Consider the following 13,117-nt stretch of genomic DNA (forward strand, 5'->3'; position numbering starts at 1 on the left):
GCGTACTTGTATTACTGAGAGGAGCCCATGGAATTAGAATGGTCAATCAAATCCATTTTCTTCTTCTTCTCTCTGTCAGCTGGAGGAGATGAGGAGCAGACAGGAGACTCTGAGGAGAAACTCTGAGGCCAGCCACGCTCAGCAGATGGACACGCTCAGACTGACCTACGACACCGCTACCCAAGGTGAGGACACACAACCACACACCTTCACAGAACTCATTGAAATTCATCCCTCTATTCTTCTGTCCTAAAATGCATGTTTCAACCCATCCATCCATCCACCCACCAATCCATCCACCCATCCATCAATCCATCCACCCATCATCCATCCACCCATCAATCCACCCATCATCCATCCACCCATCAATCCACCCATCCATCCACCCATCAATCTATCCATCCATCAATCCATCCATCCACCCATCAATCCATCCATCAATCCTTCCAGCCAGCCACCCATCAATCCATCCATCCACCCATCAATCTATCCACCCATCAATCTATCCATCAATCCTTCCAGCCACCCATCAATCCATCCATCCACCCATCAATCTATCCACCCATCAATCTATCCATCAATCCTTCCAGCCACCCATCAATCCTTCCATCCACCCATCAATCCATCCACCCATCAATCCATCAATCCACCCATCAATGCACCATCCATCACAATCCTTCCATCCACCCATCAATCAATCCACCATCAATCTATCAATCCATCCTTCCACCCATCAATCTATCCATCAACCCATCAATCCTTCCATCCATCCACCCATCAATCCATCCACCCATCAATCCATCCATCCACCCATCAATCTATCCATCAATCCTTCCAGCCACCCATCAATCCTTCCATCCACCCATCAATCCATCCACCCATCAATCCATCAATCCACCCATCAATCCACCATCCTTCCATCCACCCATCACAATCCTTCCATCCACCCATCAATCCATCCACCCATCCATCTCAGGCATCCACACACTTGGTTGGTTTTCACATGAGAAAGGATTAATCCAAAGTGTTTTAATTGGTGAATAAGTGACTAGTTTTCCTCCATTGACTCAGTGTGTGTTGTTGTTTTGCAGAGCTCAGGAAAACCCTGGAACAGGACTTAGAGAACCTGGACAAAACACTAAAGGAAACAGAGGCCACTCTCACTGTAAGATCCATGTTCCCTGTACCTCCCTCCCTGCCTTACCAACACGTTTACCCAATACAGATACTACTATCTTCTGTATGTCTTCTATAGACTCCGTATCAGGGAGGAACACTGTTGTAGTGTTGACTTAACTCTCTCTCTCTCAACCACTTTCTCTCTCTCACACCCACAACAGGAGAAAATCCAGGACCTCACGTTGGAGAACGAGGCGCTGAGCGAGAAGCTGCGAGCGGAGGAGGAGAGGAGGAGGATTCTGGCAGAGAAGAACCAGGTAAAAGGAATATGACGGCACCCTATGTAGTGGCCTAATTATGCCCAGAGCCCCATGGATACAGGAAGGTGCTGAAGAATGCTATTGTTCTGGTACACTGTGTACCTCAGTCAACAATACTACTGCTGTGAGACCGATGTCCCAGTTTACTGCTTCCTTTTTGTTGTTATTGGTCTTATGGTCTTTATACTGGTGGAATACTGCCCCCTGTTGGTTGCTAATGGACATAAACTGGTCATTGTGTCCGTTTCTGAGATGGCAGTGTTTGGGGATTTATCCACAGTGACTCATGCATATTTAGTTTAATTTGAGAATCAAACCCACCACTCTGGTACTGCAATCATCCATCTTAAAGTGGGTTATTGAAAGACTGTTGTTTGTCTGGAACAACAGTTTGTAGGGGATAGAAGAGGTTAGGAATAGGACTCTGGTTTGTGAATGAAATTCTCTCTTCCCCCCCATTTTTCTCTCTCCCTCTCTCTCTCTCCCTCTCTCGCCCCCTCTCTCTCTCTCTCCCTCTCTCTCTCTCTCTCGCCCCCTCTCTCTCTCTCTCGCCCCCCTCTCTCTCTCTCTCTCTCTCGCCCCCTCTCTCTCTCTCTCTCTCTCTCTCTCTCGCCCCCTCTTCCTCGCCCCTCTTCCTCTCTCTCCTCTTCCTCTCTCTCCCTATAGAAGGACTCCCATGTGTTGTATCTGGGACAGGAGCTGGAGAGTCTTAAGGTGGTTCTGGAGATAAAGACCAAACAGCTTCATCAACAGGACAAGAAACTCATGCAGATGGACAAGCTGGTGAGGACGTACGCACACACATGTTGATGAAACGCGCCTACACACCTACACACACACACGCATGCCCTGAGCTTGCCCCGGTGTATGTTCGCTGTTGTCTCCGCTAGCTCTCTCTGTACATCACTGAAAGGGTGCGCCATCTTATGTCATCCCTTATAAGACACACACACATTCCTGTGAAGGCGGAGTGTTTTAGTAAGGGTTTGTTTTGCCGTTCAAGCTCGTGATAGATTGTCTTCAGCCTTGGGAGTCAACACATAGAGAGTCATTTCACTGCAAAACAAAACTGCATAAATACCCCACGAATATTGAGTCATGATTGGAAAGATTGAGTCTGCCTCGCCGCAGGCTTCAGAGCAACCTAGTAAAACAAATACCTTTGTCTCAAAGTGCTGATTAGAATCCTGGGCCTAAACCGCCTAGGAGCGGTGGAGTCCTGCACACTGAGATCATCCACAGCTATTGGGACATTCTGGTGCCCAGGAGTTTATTGTGCATAAATAAAAGCTGAAAACAAAACACAACCGTTTGTGCATCAAGCCATCATCAGTGTTTAATGGTGAGCACAGACACCAGCCTTCTATTAGAGATTCATTGCATATGTCACGTGATCGAGTGAGCAAATCGCTGTGTCGCATTAGTGGAAACCAAGACTCTTCCCAGGAGAATTAACGTGGCAGGTTAGGAGAATTAACGTGGCAGGTTAGGAGAATTAACGTGCCACTTTAGGAGAATTAACGTGCCAGGTTAGGAGAATTAACCTGGCAGGTTAGGAGAATTAACCTGGCAGGTTAGGAGAATTAATGTGGCAGGTTAGGATAATTAACCTGGCAGGTTAGGAGAATTAACGTGGCCGGTTAGGAGAATTAACCTGGCAGGTTAGGAAAGAGGTTAGCTAAAATGCTAAAATTGTCCCAGACACGATTCAAACATAGGCCTGCCCTGAGAACAGTCTTTGTTTCCATTAATGCGATGCTGCGAGCAAATCTATAAATGTAAACAAGTACATATTATCATGGCATGATTCAAGTACAGGAGCGGAGAGAGAAATATCTCATTTGAACTTTTCCATTTGTGTTGTCTGTCTGGCGCCAGATGGAGAGCAACGTGAAGCTGGAGGAGCGTCTGAACAAAGTCCAGCAGGAGAACGAAGACTACAGGGCCCGCATGGACAAACACACCGCACTCTCCAAGTACGTACTGCAGAGAGGAGTGACTCATCTCTCTCCAGAATCCTCATCTTGCAGAATGTAGTTATAAGAATGTGTGTGTTCCTATGTGTCCGTTTCTCTGTGTTGCTGTTCAGTGAACCACCTTCACTTTGTGTGTGTCTTCCTCTCTCTCCTCTGTGTGTATCTTCTCTCTCTCTCCTCTCTGTGTGTATCTTCCCTCTCTGTTCTCTCTCTCCTCTCTGTGTGTATCTTCCCTCTCTGTTCTCTCTCTCCTCTCTGTGTGTATCTTCCCTCTCTGTTCTCTCTCTCCTCTCTGTGTGTATCTTCCCTCTCTGTCCTCTCTCTCCTCTCTGTGTGTATCTTCCCTCTCTGTCCTCTCTCTCCTCTGTGTGTATCTTCCCTCTCTGTCCTCTCTCTCCTATGTGTGTATCTTCCCTCTGACCTCTCTCTCCTCTCTGTGTGTATCTTTCCTCTCTGACCTCTCTCTCCTCTCTGTGTCTCCTGCAGGCAGTTATCCAGTGAGCAGGCCATGCTGCAGCAGACCCTGCAGAAGGAGTCCAAGGTCAACAAGCGTCTCTCCATGGAGAATGAGGAGCTGCTATGGAAGCTGCACAACGGAGACCTGGCCAGCCCCCGCCGCCTCTCACCCTCCTCGCCCTTCCACTCGCCCGGCAACTCGGCTTCCTTCCCCACCGCCGCAGCCCCACTCTCGCCCAGCAGATAACCCAAACTGGATACCAAGGGGGGAGAGAGAAAGAGAGTGTGTGTGTGTTTGTGTGGATACCCCTTCCAACACACCCTAGAGACAACCCCCCTCTACAGTCCCTTACCTCCTACCCCCCAGATCACCAACCCTAGCCTCTCAAGGAGACAAAGCTATTCCAAATACGGATGGACTACTTCATATGATGACGCTGCAGTTTTGGCTTCTGCCCACAATGACAGACGTTTTCTTTGCTCCCAGAAAGAGAAGACAATGTTGCACAGATGCACTTACTTAAAGCGTGGGACAATTCTGCCTTCGTTCTTTTCTGCCTGATTTCTCTCACTTTTTTCTCCCCTCAGCAGAGAGAAAGAACAGGCAACTTAAACCTCAGGGTTTGTACATAGCTTCTCAGCTCCTTTTGATTCTCCTTCTTTTATTTGTGCATCGTGTTCCCCGCTCCCCGAATAACGTTTGTGTGAAAAACCTTGGATGTAGTTTTGAAAATGGTATAGGCCAGAGACGGAAGTGGAAGTGAGACATCGCATTCCCTTTTTTTCTGGTTCATATACATTCAATGAAAAAAGAACTATGGTAAATGGCCCGAGTGGGGCATCTTCATTTATCCGCCATCTTTGGTAGAGACTTTTAGGGTGACTTATTGAAGAGCAGAGCTTTATCCAACAAGCTTTTGACCCGTTGTATAAACAGTCTCTATCTGGGCGCGGATATTCAGTTAAAGTGAACTTTAATCCCAACCCTTCATCTCTCTGCCGTAATACAAGTGTGGAATGTATTTACCCATCTGTGCTGTATCGCTCAGAATGTTCCCGATCCAAAACTCCACAACGTTGTGTTGAGCCAATGTTCTCTCAAACCTCTCCATGTCTCCAAGAATGCCTCAAACTGACCATCATTTTGTTTCATTTTAAAAGGTAAATAAACAAACGATAAAAATAAAAAATCTACGTCAATGTTATATTTATTATCCCTCTATAAATACCTAATTAAATAGTGGATATGATTAGGGACATATAGGTATTTGTATAATGTGATACATTGGAAGAGATTGGTTATACACACAAGTCCTTTACCTGTCAAAATGATGGACCGCTATGTCGAAGCAGAGTGTGTGTGTGTGTGTGTGTGTGTGTGCGCACGCTCAATCCTGTTGTTGTGCAGTAGTACCTAGAGAAAGGAATCCACCCTGGAGGGCACAGATCACCCATTTAACACCTACCTCAGTGGCCTCAAAACTCCTCTACGACCACTCTACTGTGCTTTAACATGGAAGTAATGCACTCTCTTTTCACTGGTGAGGTTTTGGTGCTCTGTCTGTCTCTCGGTAATGTAATACTGGTTTGTTTGCACACTAAGTCATGTCTAGTGTCTGTTATCTCTGGCTGCATTATTAACAGGTAGAAACTAGTGAATGTTTTAAGGGTTGGCTTAAAACACAGGGGGGAGAAATGGGCGTGTTCCAGGTTGTCTTTAGTGCAGTGGATCTGTGCAGTAGATTAGATCTCACAATGTCTGGAGAACTGTTTGTCTGAGGAAGCCCATTTATATGATAGAGCAGTCTCTTTTGAGATTGGAACGTTGGATTGGAACGTGCCCAGCGAGAACGACCTGGAACGTGCCCAGTCTGGTTGCAAGTGAGAACTCTGGGGGGGAAATATAGGCAATATTTCTGTTAAAGTAAGAGTTGATCATAGTTAACATTTTATTAAAATTGAGTCACAATCAGAAATGATTTGAGTGGAAAGTACACAATTGTACCATTATTTATAAAAGAAAAACATGTAAAATCGGCCAACAGTCACATTCACGTTGTTATTTTTAACAGTGAAAGACCTGCTCCGGTACATTGGCGACGAAGAAAGTATGTTTTAAACCTCCTGCTTTGGGCTGGATGTGTAGATCACATGCATATGGGCTAGCAGCAGGTGACCTAGCAAGTTAAAACGTTGGGCAAATAACCAAAAGGTTGCCAGTTGGAATGGACAACAACAGCTCCTCTGGCACCCGATGTGGCAGCCCCCCACACCTCTCTGATTCAAAGGGGTTGGGTTAAAAGCTGAAATACATTTTTGGTCTGCAATTGACGATGAAAATAAATGTAATCCTTTAATAATCTATGAGCAGAATTACTGTTTTACCTCAATTAGCATCAAGATTGTTATGATTGGATGTTCTCTATGATGTAACACCACCTTCAGCCTATCCTAATTGAGGCAAAATTCTTAACAGGATCGATGTCATCTGGTGTTCTGGTCAGTTGGACATCAGATCCAGCCGGATGGACGTCGGAGGCCCGGATCATCATGACTACGGATTTGATTGAATACCACCAGCCGTGCCAGGTGTACCAGACCACCCCGTCATCCATCACCGCTTGGTACGGCCCGTTGTAGTAGTGACCGTTCAAGTTGCCAGACTCACACCTGGTGGAGAGACGCAGAATGACACCAACATCTGAGATTCCTAGTAAAAGGTGGCGTTCCATTGCTTGGACATTGCCAGATCTTACAAATATACATATTATACCAGCTAACCATATATGTTATAGCAATCTATCAGTCAATAACACTGTCGATGGCACGCATGTTTTGGTTGTGTTTCAGATTATGGTGTGGCAGGGTAGCCTAGTGGTTAGAGCGGTGGACTACCAACCGGAAGGTTGCAAGTTCAAACCCCCGAGCTGACAAGGTACAAATCTGTCGTTCTGCCCCTGAACAGGCAGTTAACCCACTGTTCCTAGGCCGTCATTGAAAATAACAATTTGTTCTTAACTGACTTGCCTAGTTAAATAAAGCTTCAAATGGGGGTGCATTCATTTCTAAATGTTAAAATAGGTGTAATTTTATACCTATAGCATTCTCTCAAGATGCTGGCATATAGAGCCAAATTAAATGTTTTAGCTTCTCTGTCCAAATAAATACGTCGGGAGTGTATGTGGAAAATAAATGTTTGTGCCAAAACTGTTGTTGAGAGGTTACTGAATCTCCACAGTAATGCAGAAGGTCAATACTCGGTTGTTCAGAGGTTACTGAATCTCCACAGTAATGCAGAAGGTCAATACTCGGTTGTTCAGAGGTTACTAAATCTCCACAGTAATGCAGAAGGCCAATACTCTGTTGTTGAGAGGTTACTAAATCTCCACAGTAATGCAGAAGGTCAATACTCTGTTGTTCAGAGGTTACTGAATCTCCACAGTAATGCAGAAGGTCAATACTCTGTTGAGAGGTTACTAAATCTCCACAGTAATACAGAAGGTCATACTTGCTGAACCACCAGCCTGACATGTCATGGCGGATACACTTCTCATCGTCCTTGTTGGGATGGTCGTAGGTACTGAACTTGACTCCCAGTTGACCGGCCCCTAAACTGTTCCACTGCCCACTGGGACGGGAGTGGGCTTCGGGGAGGGCATCCCCCGCATTGCCAGTGTACTCACCCAGATGAAGCTTATACTGGTTCTGGAGGGGGAAGAGGAGTATTTTAGGGAGTAACTTTTTAAGTATTTATGGGGAAATAATTCAGTGATTTTGAATATTTAACTATGTAAAATCACTGAACTATCCCCTTTAACCTGATCTCAAATTTCAACTAATTTTAGTCTTCAATTTAGGCCTCAAACAAATGCCTACATTGGTGTGCACACACTGCAGAAGTCCTGGGCCAGAATTCCCCACGCCAAGTGTAAAAGGCACCACAACTTTAGGTAATAGGCTGAGGACCAGGAGTGATAGACCAAGGTATGTAAACATGCTTATACTGTAACACAGTCAATGTTCTCCTAAACAGAGCACTGCTGAGATGTGTCTTTTTGAAAACTGCTTTCAACAAATATTGATCTTGTTCCACGATGGGCTAATATGAGAAGGTGAATGAAGAGGATTGCTGGTTTTCCCCAGGACCTTTTGCTCAAGGACATTCAAATCACATTGTATTTGTCCCATGCTTCGTAAACAACAGGTGTAGACTAACAGTGAAATACTTACTCACCGGTCCTTCCCAACAATGTAGAGAAACAACAGGTGTAAACCCAGCAGTGAAATACTTACTCACCGGTCCTTCCCAACAATGTAGAGAAACAACAGGTGTAAACCCAGCAGTGAAATACTTACTCACCGGTCCTTCCCAACAATGTAGAGAAACAACAGGTGTAAACCCAGCAGTGAAATACTTACTCACCGGTCCTTCCCAACAATGCAGAGAAACAACAGGTGTAGACCCAGCAGTGAAATACTTACTCACCGGTCCTTCCCAACAATGCAGAGAAACAACAGGTGTAGACCCAGCAGTGAAATAATTACTCACCGGTCCTTCCCAACAATGTAGAGAAACAACAGGTGTAAACCCAGCAGTGAAATACTTACTCACCGGTCCTTCCCAACAATGCAGAGAAACAACAGGTGTAGACTAACAGTGAAATACTTACTCACCGGTCCTTCCCAACAATGCAGAGAGAAAGAAAATAATAGAAAAGTAATAACACTTAATAATAAATGCACAATGAGTAGCGATACCTTGGTACTGGTGCCCCGTGTACATAGCCGAGTCGATGTGCAGGAGTACGAGGTAATTGAGGTAGATATGTACATATAGGTAGGGGTAAAGTGACTAGGTAACAGGATATATAATAAGAAGTAGCAGCAGCATATGTGATGAGTCAAAAGAGTTAGTGCAGATGGGGGTCAATGCAAATAATCTAGGTAGCTATTTGGTTAACTATTTAGCAGTCTTAAGGCTAGGAGGTAGAAGCTGTTCAGGGTCCTGTTGATTCCAGACTTGGTGCATCGGTACCGCTTGCCGTGTGGGAGCAGAGAGAACAATCCATGACTTGGGTGGCTGAAGTATTTTATCATTTTTAGGGCCTTCCTCTGACACCGCCTGGTATAGAGGTCCTGGACGGCAGGGAGCTCGGCCCAGTTATGGACTGGGCCATATGCACTACCCTCTGTAGCACCTTGTGGTCGAATGCAAAGCAGTTGCCGTACCAAGCAGTGATGCAGCCAGTTAAGATGCTCTCAATGGTGCAGCTGTATAACTTTTTCAGGATCTGAGGGCCCATGACAAATCTTTTCAGCCTCCTGAGGTGGAAGAGGCATTGTCGTGCCTTCTTCAGGACTGTGTTGGTGTGTATGGACCATGTTAGTTCCTTAGCGATGTGGACACCGAGAAACTTGAAGCTCTCGACCCACTCCACTACAGCTCCGTCAATGTGGATGGGGGCGTCCTCGACCAACCATTTCCTGGAGACCACGATCAGCTCCTGGCAACACACTGCCATGTCACTGACCTCCCTATAGGCCAGAGGTCTCAATCCTTGTCCCTGGAGAGCTACCATCCTGTAGGTTTTCACTGCAACCATAATCTAGCACACATTCTAATAACCAGCTGGTTGATTAACTGAATCAGGTGAGTTATAACAGGTTTGGAATGAAAACCTACAGGAAGGTAGCTCTCCAGGGACAGGGTTGGAGAGCCCTGCTATAGGCTGTCTCATCGTCGTTGGTCATCGGGCCTACCACTGTCATGCCGTAAGTAAACTTAATGACGGTATTGGAGTTGTGCGCGGCCGCGCACCCTGAGGGGCTCCCGTGTTGAGGATCAGTGTGGTGGATGTAATGTTGACAATCCTCACCACCTGGGGGCGGCCCAGCAGGAAGTCCAGGATCCAGTTGCAGAGGGAGGTGTTCAGTCCCAGGGTCCTGCGATTAGTAATGAGCTTGGAGGGCACTATGGTGTTGAACGCTGAGCTGTAGTCAATGAACAACATTCTCACATAGGCGTTCCTCTTATCCAGGTGGGAGAGGGCAGTGTGGAGTGCAATGGAGATGGCGTCATCTGTGGGTCTGTTGGCGCGGTATGCAAACTGGAGTGGGTCCAGTGTGTTTGGGATAATGGTGTTGATGTGAGCTATGGCCAGCCTTTCAAAGCATTTCATTGCTGCAGTTGTGAGTGCGACAGGGCAGTAGACATTTAGACAGGTTACCTTGGCCTCCTTGGGCACAGGAACTATAGTGGTTAACTTGAAACACAAAAGCTATTACAGACATGGTCAGTGAGAGGTGGAAAATGTCAGCTGATCAGCGCATGCTCTGTATCCTAGTCCTGGAAATCCCCAGTTTATACAGTATGAACGTAGATTGGTTCGGTGTTTTGCGAACAAGGACTTATGTCAACAAAGAAAGGGAAGGGGGGGGGTTAAAAAAGACAAAGGAAGGAGAGATACTACAAACGTTCTTGTTCTTTACGTTCTATCAAGATCTCAACTGCCTTTTGTACAGTTTGAACAAGAGTAGACAAAATAGTGACACCCAATGTTATGGGAAAACCGTGTCTGTTCCATGTGAGGAATGTCTGCTGTGAAGACCGTGGTGTTGTGTTCACGTGTACCTTTTCATCATCAACTTTCATGTTTTTGTACTTGGCGAAGCGCTGGTTTCCGTCAAAGTCCTCCATGTTGATCTTTAGGTTGTAGTCGCCTAGAAAACAGAGTCAAATATCGGTCATAAAGAGCCAAAATGGCCACCGATTGTCAACCAGGTGGGTGAGACAGTAGTGGTGGTGGATGAGTTGAGTTGCTGTGGCCTCTACAATGTAAAGCACTCGGGGCCATGATCAGACTTGAGATAAGTGAACTTAACAAGGACTTAAGCCAATAAAAGATTGACCTATGTCAACATTTTTGGACTTGAGTCCATTTTAAGTCAACTTATCTCAAGTTGGAAATTGGGCTCTTTAAGCTCTCTCTAATATAAAAGCAATTCATTGTCATTATTAGGTACATTCCATGTGAATTTGGCCACATGCCTTTTAGATGTTTTTCTAGCCAAGACTTGTTACCTGACTAGGAAAACTCTCTGTGTCCTAGGTATAACCTGACTAAGGCCAGGAAAAACTCTGGGTCATATTACTATTACAGCCTGTTCCTAGGGGCCGGGAGTTTTTCCTGGTCAGATCAAGTGGTGGGGAAAAGCTCTTGGCCCTAGTTGTAGGTTTTCCTCTTCACCTTGAGAGGTGAGGTAGTGTAGGGGGTCGTTCCCTAGCCAGAACTCTCCGTCTGACTCGCTGTCTCCAAAACCATGCTTATACTCCACCCACGCTCTGTAGAGGGAGGGAGACACACCCACATGCACGTGATGCTAAACCTGAAACCAACGAGATTCCACGCCAGCGGGAGCGGAAAATGCTTTAGTATCTCAGATTGTTTTGGCAATTCTCACAAAAATGTAATTGGGAGGAAGGATGTTTGAGTTATATCATTAAAAGTACCAAAGTGCCCACTCTGGAAATATGATGTACTTGTAGGGTATATTGTTCCAAACAATGTCTTTAACATTTTGTTTTAAATCAAAAAAAATCGTTTTGAGATATTTATATTATTGAATAAATGAATGAGAGTCTGGACATTTTCCATCAGTTAGATCACATTATAAAGAGTATAATGACACCATGATGTTGTCTGGAACGGTTCACAGGTCATAAGGTCTTACAGGAGACATGTAGGTCTTAAATGTAGCCACTTTAGGCCCTTTTATCACACGTTTTCTTTCCACCTACCTGTCGAAGGACTCCGTGCCGTCCTTTCTCCTCTGGACGACAGTCCAGCCTCCTCCATCACTCATGTCACAGAACACCATGAAGGAGGAGGGAGCCTGGTTCGGTCTGATCATATACAGGCCACTAACGGAGTTCCCATCCTTAAAGATCTCAGCACAGTCTAACACACAGAGGACATGGTTACAGTACTTGCACACCAAATGGCACCCAATCCATTCCTTATACAGCACATTATCTTTCACTATTTATGTCTGTTTTAAAAACTAAATTGAATTGCTAATCAAACATGAATCACACAAAAAAACTAAATTCAGTTCAGTAAAAAGAAAAAAGACGTTCCATTCATTCTATGTTCTACCCATGGAATTCCACATTAACAAAAGGAGCTATGGGGTTCTACCCCCTGCCTGACCTTTGTACTGGCCCCCAGTCTGGAGGTGTGTCTGGGGGATCTGGGGCAGCTTCTGGGCCTGGCTGAGGTGAAGCCCCTGGATGTAGCGGTGCTGGTAGTTGATCACCCTCACCAGGTCCTCCATCTCAGCCTGCAGACGCCCCACCATCTCCCCACACTGCACTGGGGCCTAGTGGACAGGACGGACAGGGGGAGAGGGGGATCCTGTTCACGCTCTCAGGCTATACAACTCATTTAACAAAACTGTTTTTTTTTAAGTCATCAGAATGATCCGTTCTATCACAGTTTTCAAGATAAAGGAACAAGTTTGTTCATTTGATGTGTCAGCCTACAAATGCTAATCTCAGTACATTAAACAATAACATACATACAGAAACCTGTTATGATGTAATCTGATATGAACTATATTTGGATGCAGAGACAGACGATGCATGCAGAGACAGACGATGCATGCACACAAACAGACACACACACAAACATGCATGCAGGTGCATGCAGAATACACCAAAATGGCACATAAAATGTCATCACAATGTAAGTGGGTGTTAAGGAAGTAGAATTATGCACAATATGAACCAAAGCCAATCAAAATGTAAATAAATCTTACCGAGTGGCATTCCGTGAGGAACAAAAGCCCCAAAACTACTATGGTGGACGCTCCTGCCATGGCGTGTGAGCTATGTTCAACCACCAGTTTTACTGACGCTCTGTTCACCCTACCCTCTGACAACCCACCATGGAAGACACTGGCTGCATCCCAAATGGCACCTGGTCAGTAGTAGTACACTATATAGGGAATAGGGTTCCATTTGGGACGCAGGACACTAGTGTCTAAACATCGGAGTCAGCACGAGTGTTCTGCTGTACTTTGAAAAATGGCTAGTGACTTCCCACCATAGTCTGGCCATTGACCTTCTGATTAAACCTTGTTGTGTCTAGTGGTCTACTGCGTAGGAAGAGGGCTGCCTTTTGTAGTGTCTCCCCTCTATCTATGCTCCCTTCTCATAACCCAACTGGTGATACAATACCCCCTTTT

The 13,117-nt window shown here is 45.5% G+C and overlaps 2 protein-coding genes across 5 annotated transcripts in view; one reads left to right on the forward strand and one right to left on the reverse strand.

The window, feature by feature from the left end:
* LOC116352780 (microtubule-associated tumor suppressor 1 homolog) overlaps positions 1-6,454 on the forward strand; it is a 78,928-nt gene extending 72,474 nt beyond the window's left edge. For 3 of the 4 annotated variants that reach the window (XM_031814700.1, XM_031814698.1, XM_031814699.1), the window contains exons 10-15: positions 80-185; positions 1,092-1,165; positions 1,341-1,436; positions 2,106-2,222; positions 3,318-3,415; positions 3,902-5,061. In XM_031814700.1, the coding sequence (XP_031670560.1) occupies positions 80-185; positions 1,092-1,165; positions 1,341-1,436; positions 2,106-2,222; positions 3,318-3,415; positions 3,902-4,118 (708 nt within the window). In that variant the 3' untranslated portion in view covers positions 4,119-5,061. Of the gene's footprint in view, positions 1-79; positions 186-1,091; positions 1,166-1,340; positions 1,437-2,105; positions 2,223-3,317; positions 3,416-3,901; positions 5,062-6,347 lie in introns of those variants that run through there. The other variant, XR_004206910.1, reaches the window with a different exon arrangement.
* LOC116360104 (fibrinogen-like protein 1) lies at positions 5,821-12,441 on the reverse strand. The gene is made up of 6 exons (XM_031814701.1): positions 12,082-12,441; positions 11,670-11,829; positions 11,119-11,213; positions 10,503-10,591; positions 7,380-7,576; positions 5,821-6,541 (listed from the first exon to the last, which is right to left on the reverse strand). Exons 1-6 carry the CDS (start codon positions 12,227-12,229, stop codon positions 6,313-6,315), a joined length of 918 nt encoding a protein of 305 aa, XP_031670561.1. The 5' UTR covers positions 12,230-12,441; the 3' UTR covers positions 5,821-6,312.
* Between the last annotated feature and the right edge of the window lie 676 nt (positions 12,442-13,117).

This window comes from Oncorhynchus kisutch, unplaced genomic scaffold (assembly GCF_002021735.2).
Source record: "Oncorhynchus kisutch isolate 150728-3 unplaced genomic scaffold, Okis_V2 Okis07a-Okis12b_hom, whole genome shotgun sequence".
NCBI lineage: Eukaryota > Metazoa > Chordata > Actinopteri > Salmoniformes > Salmonidae > Oncorhynchus > Oncorhynchus kisutch.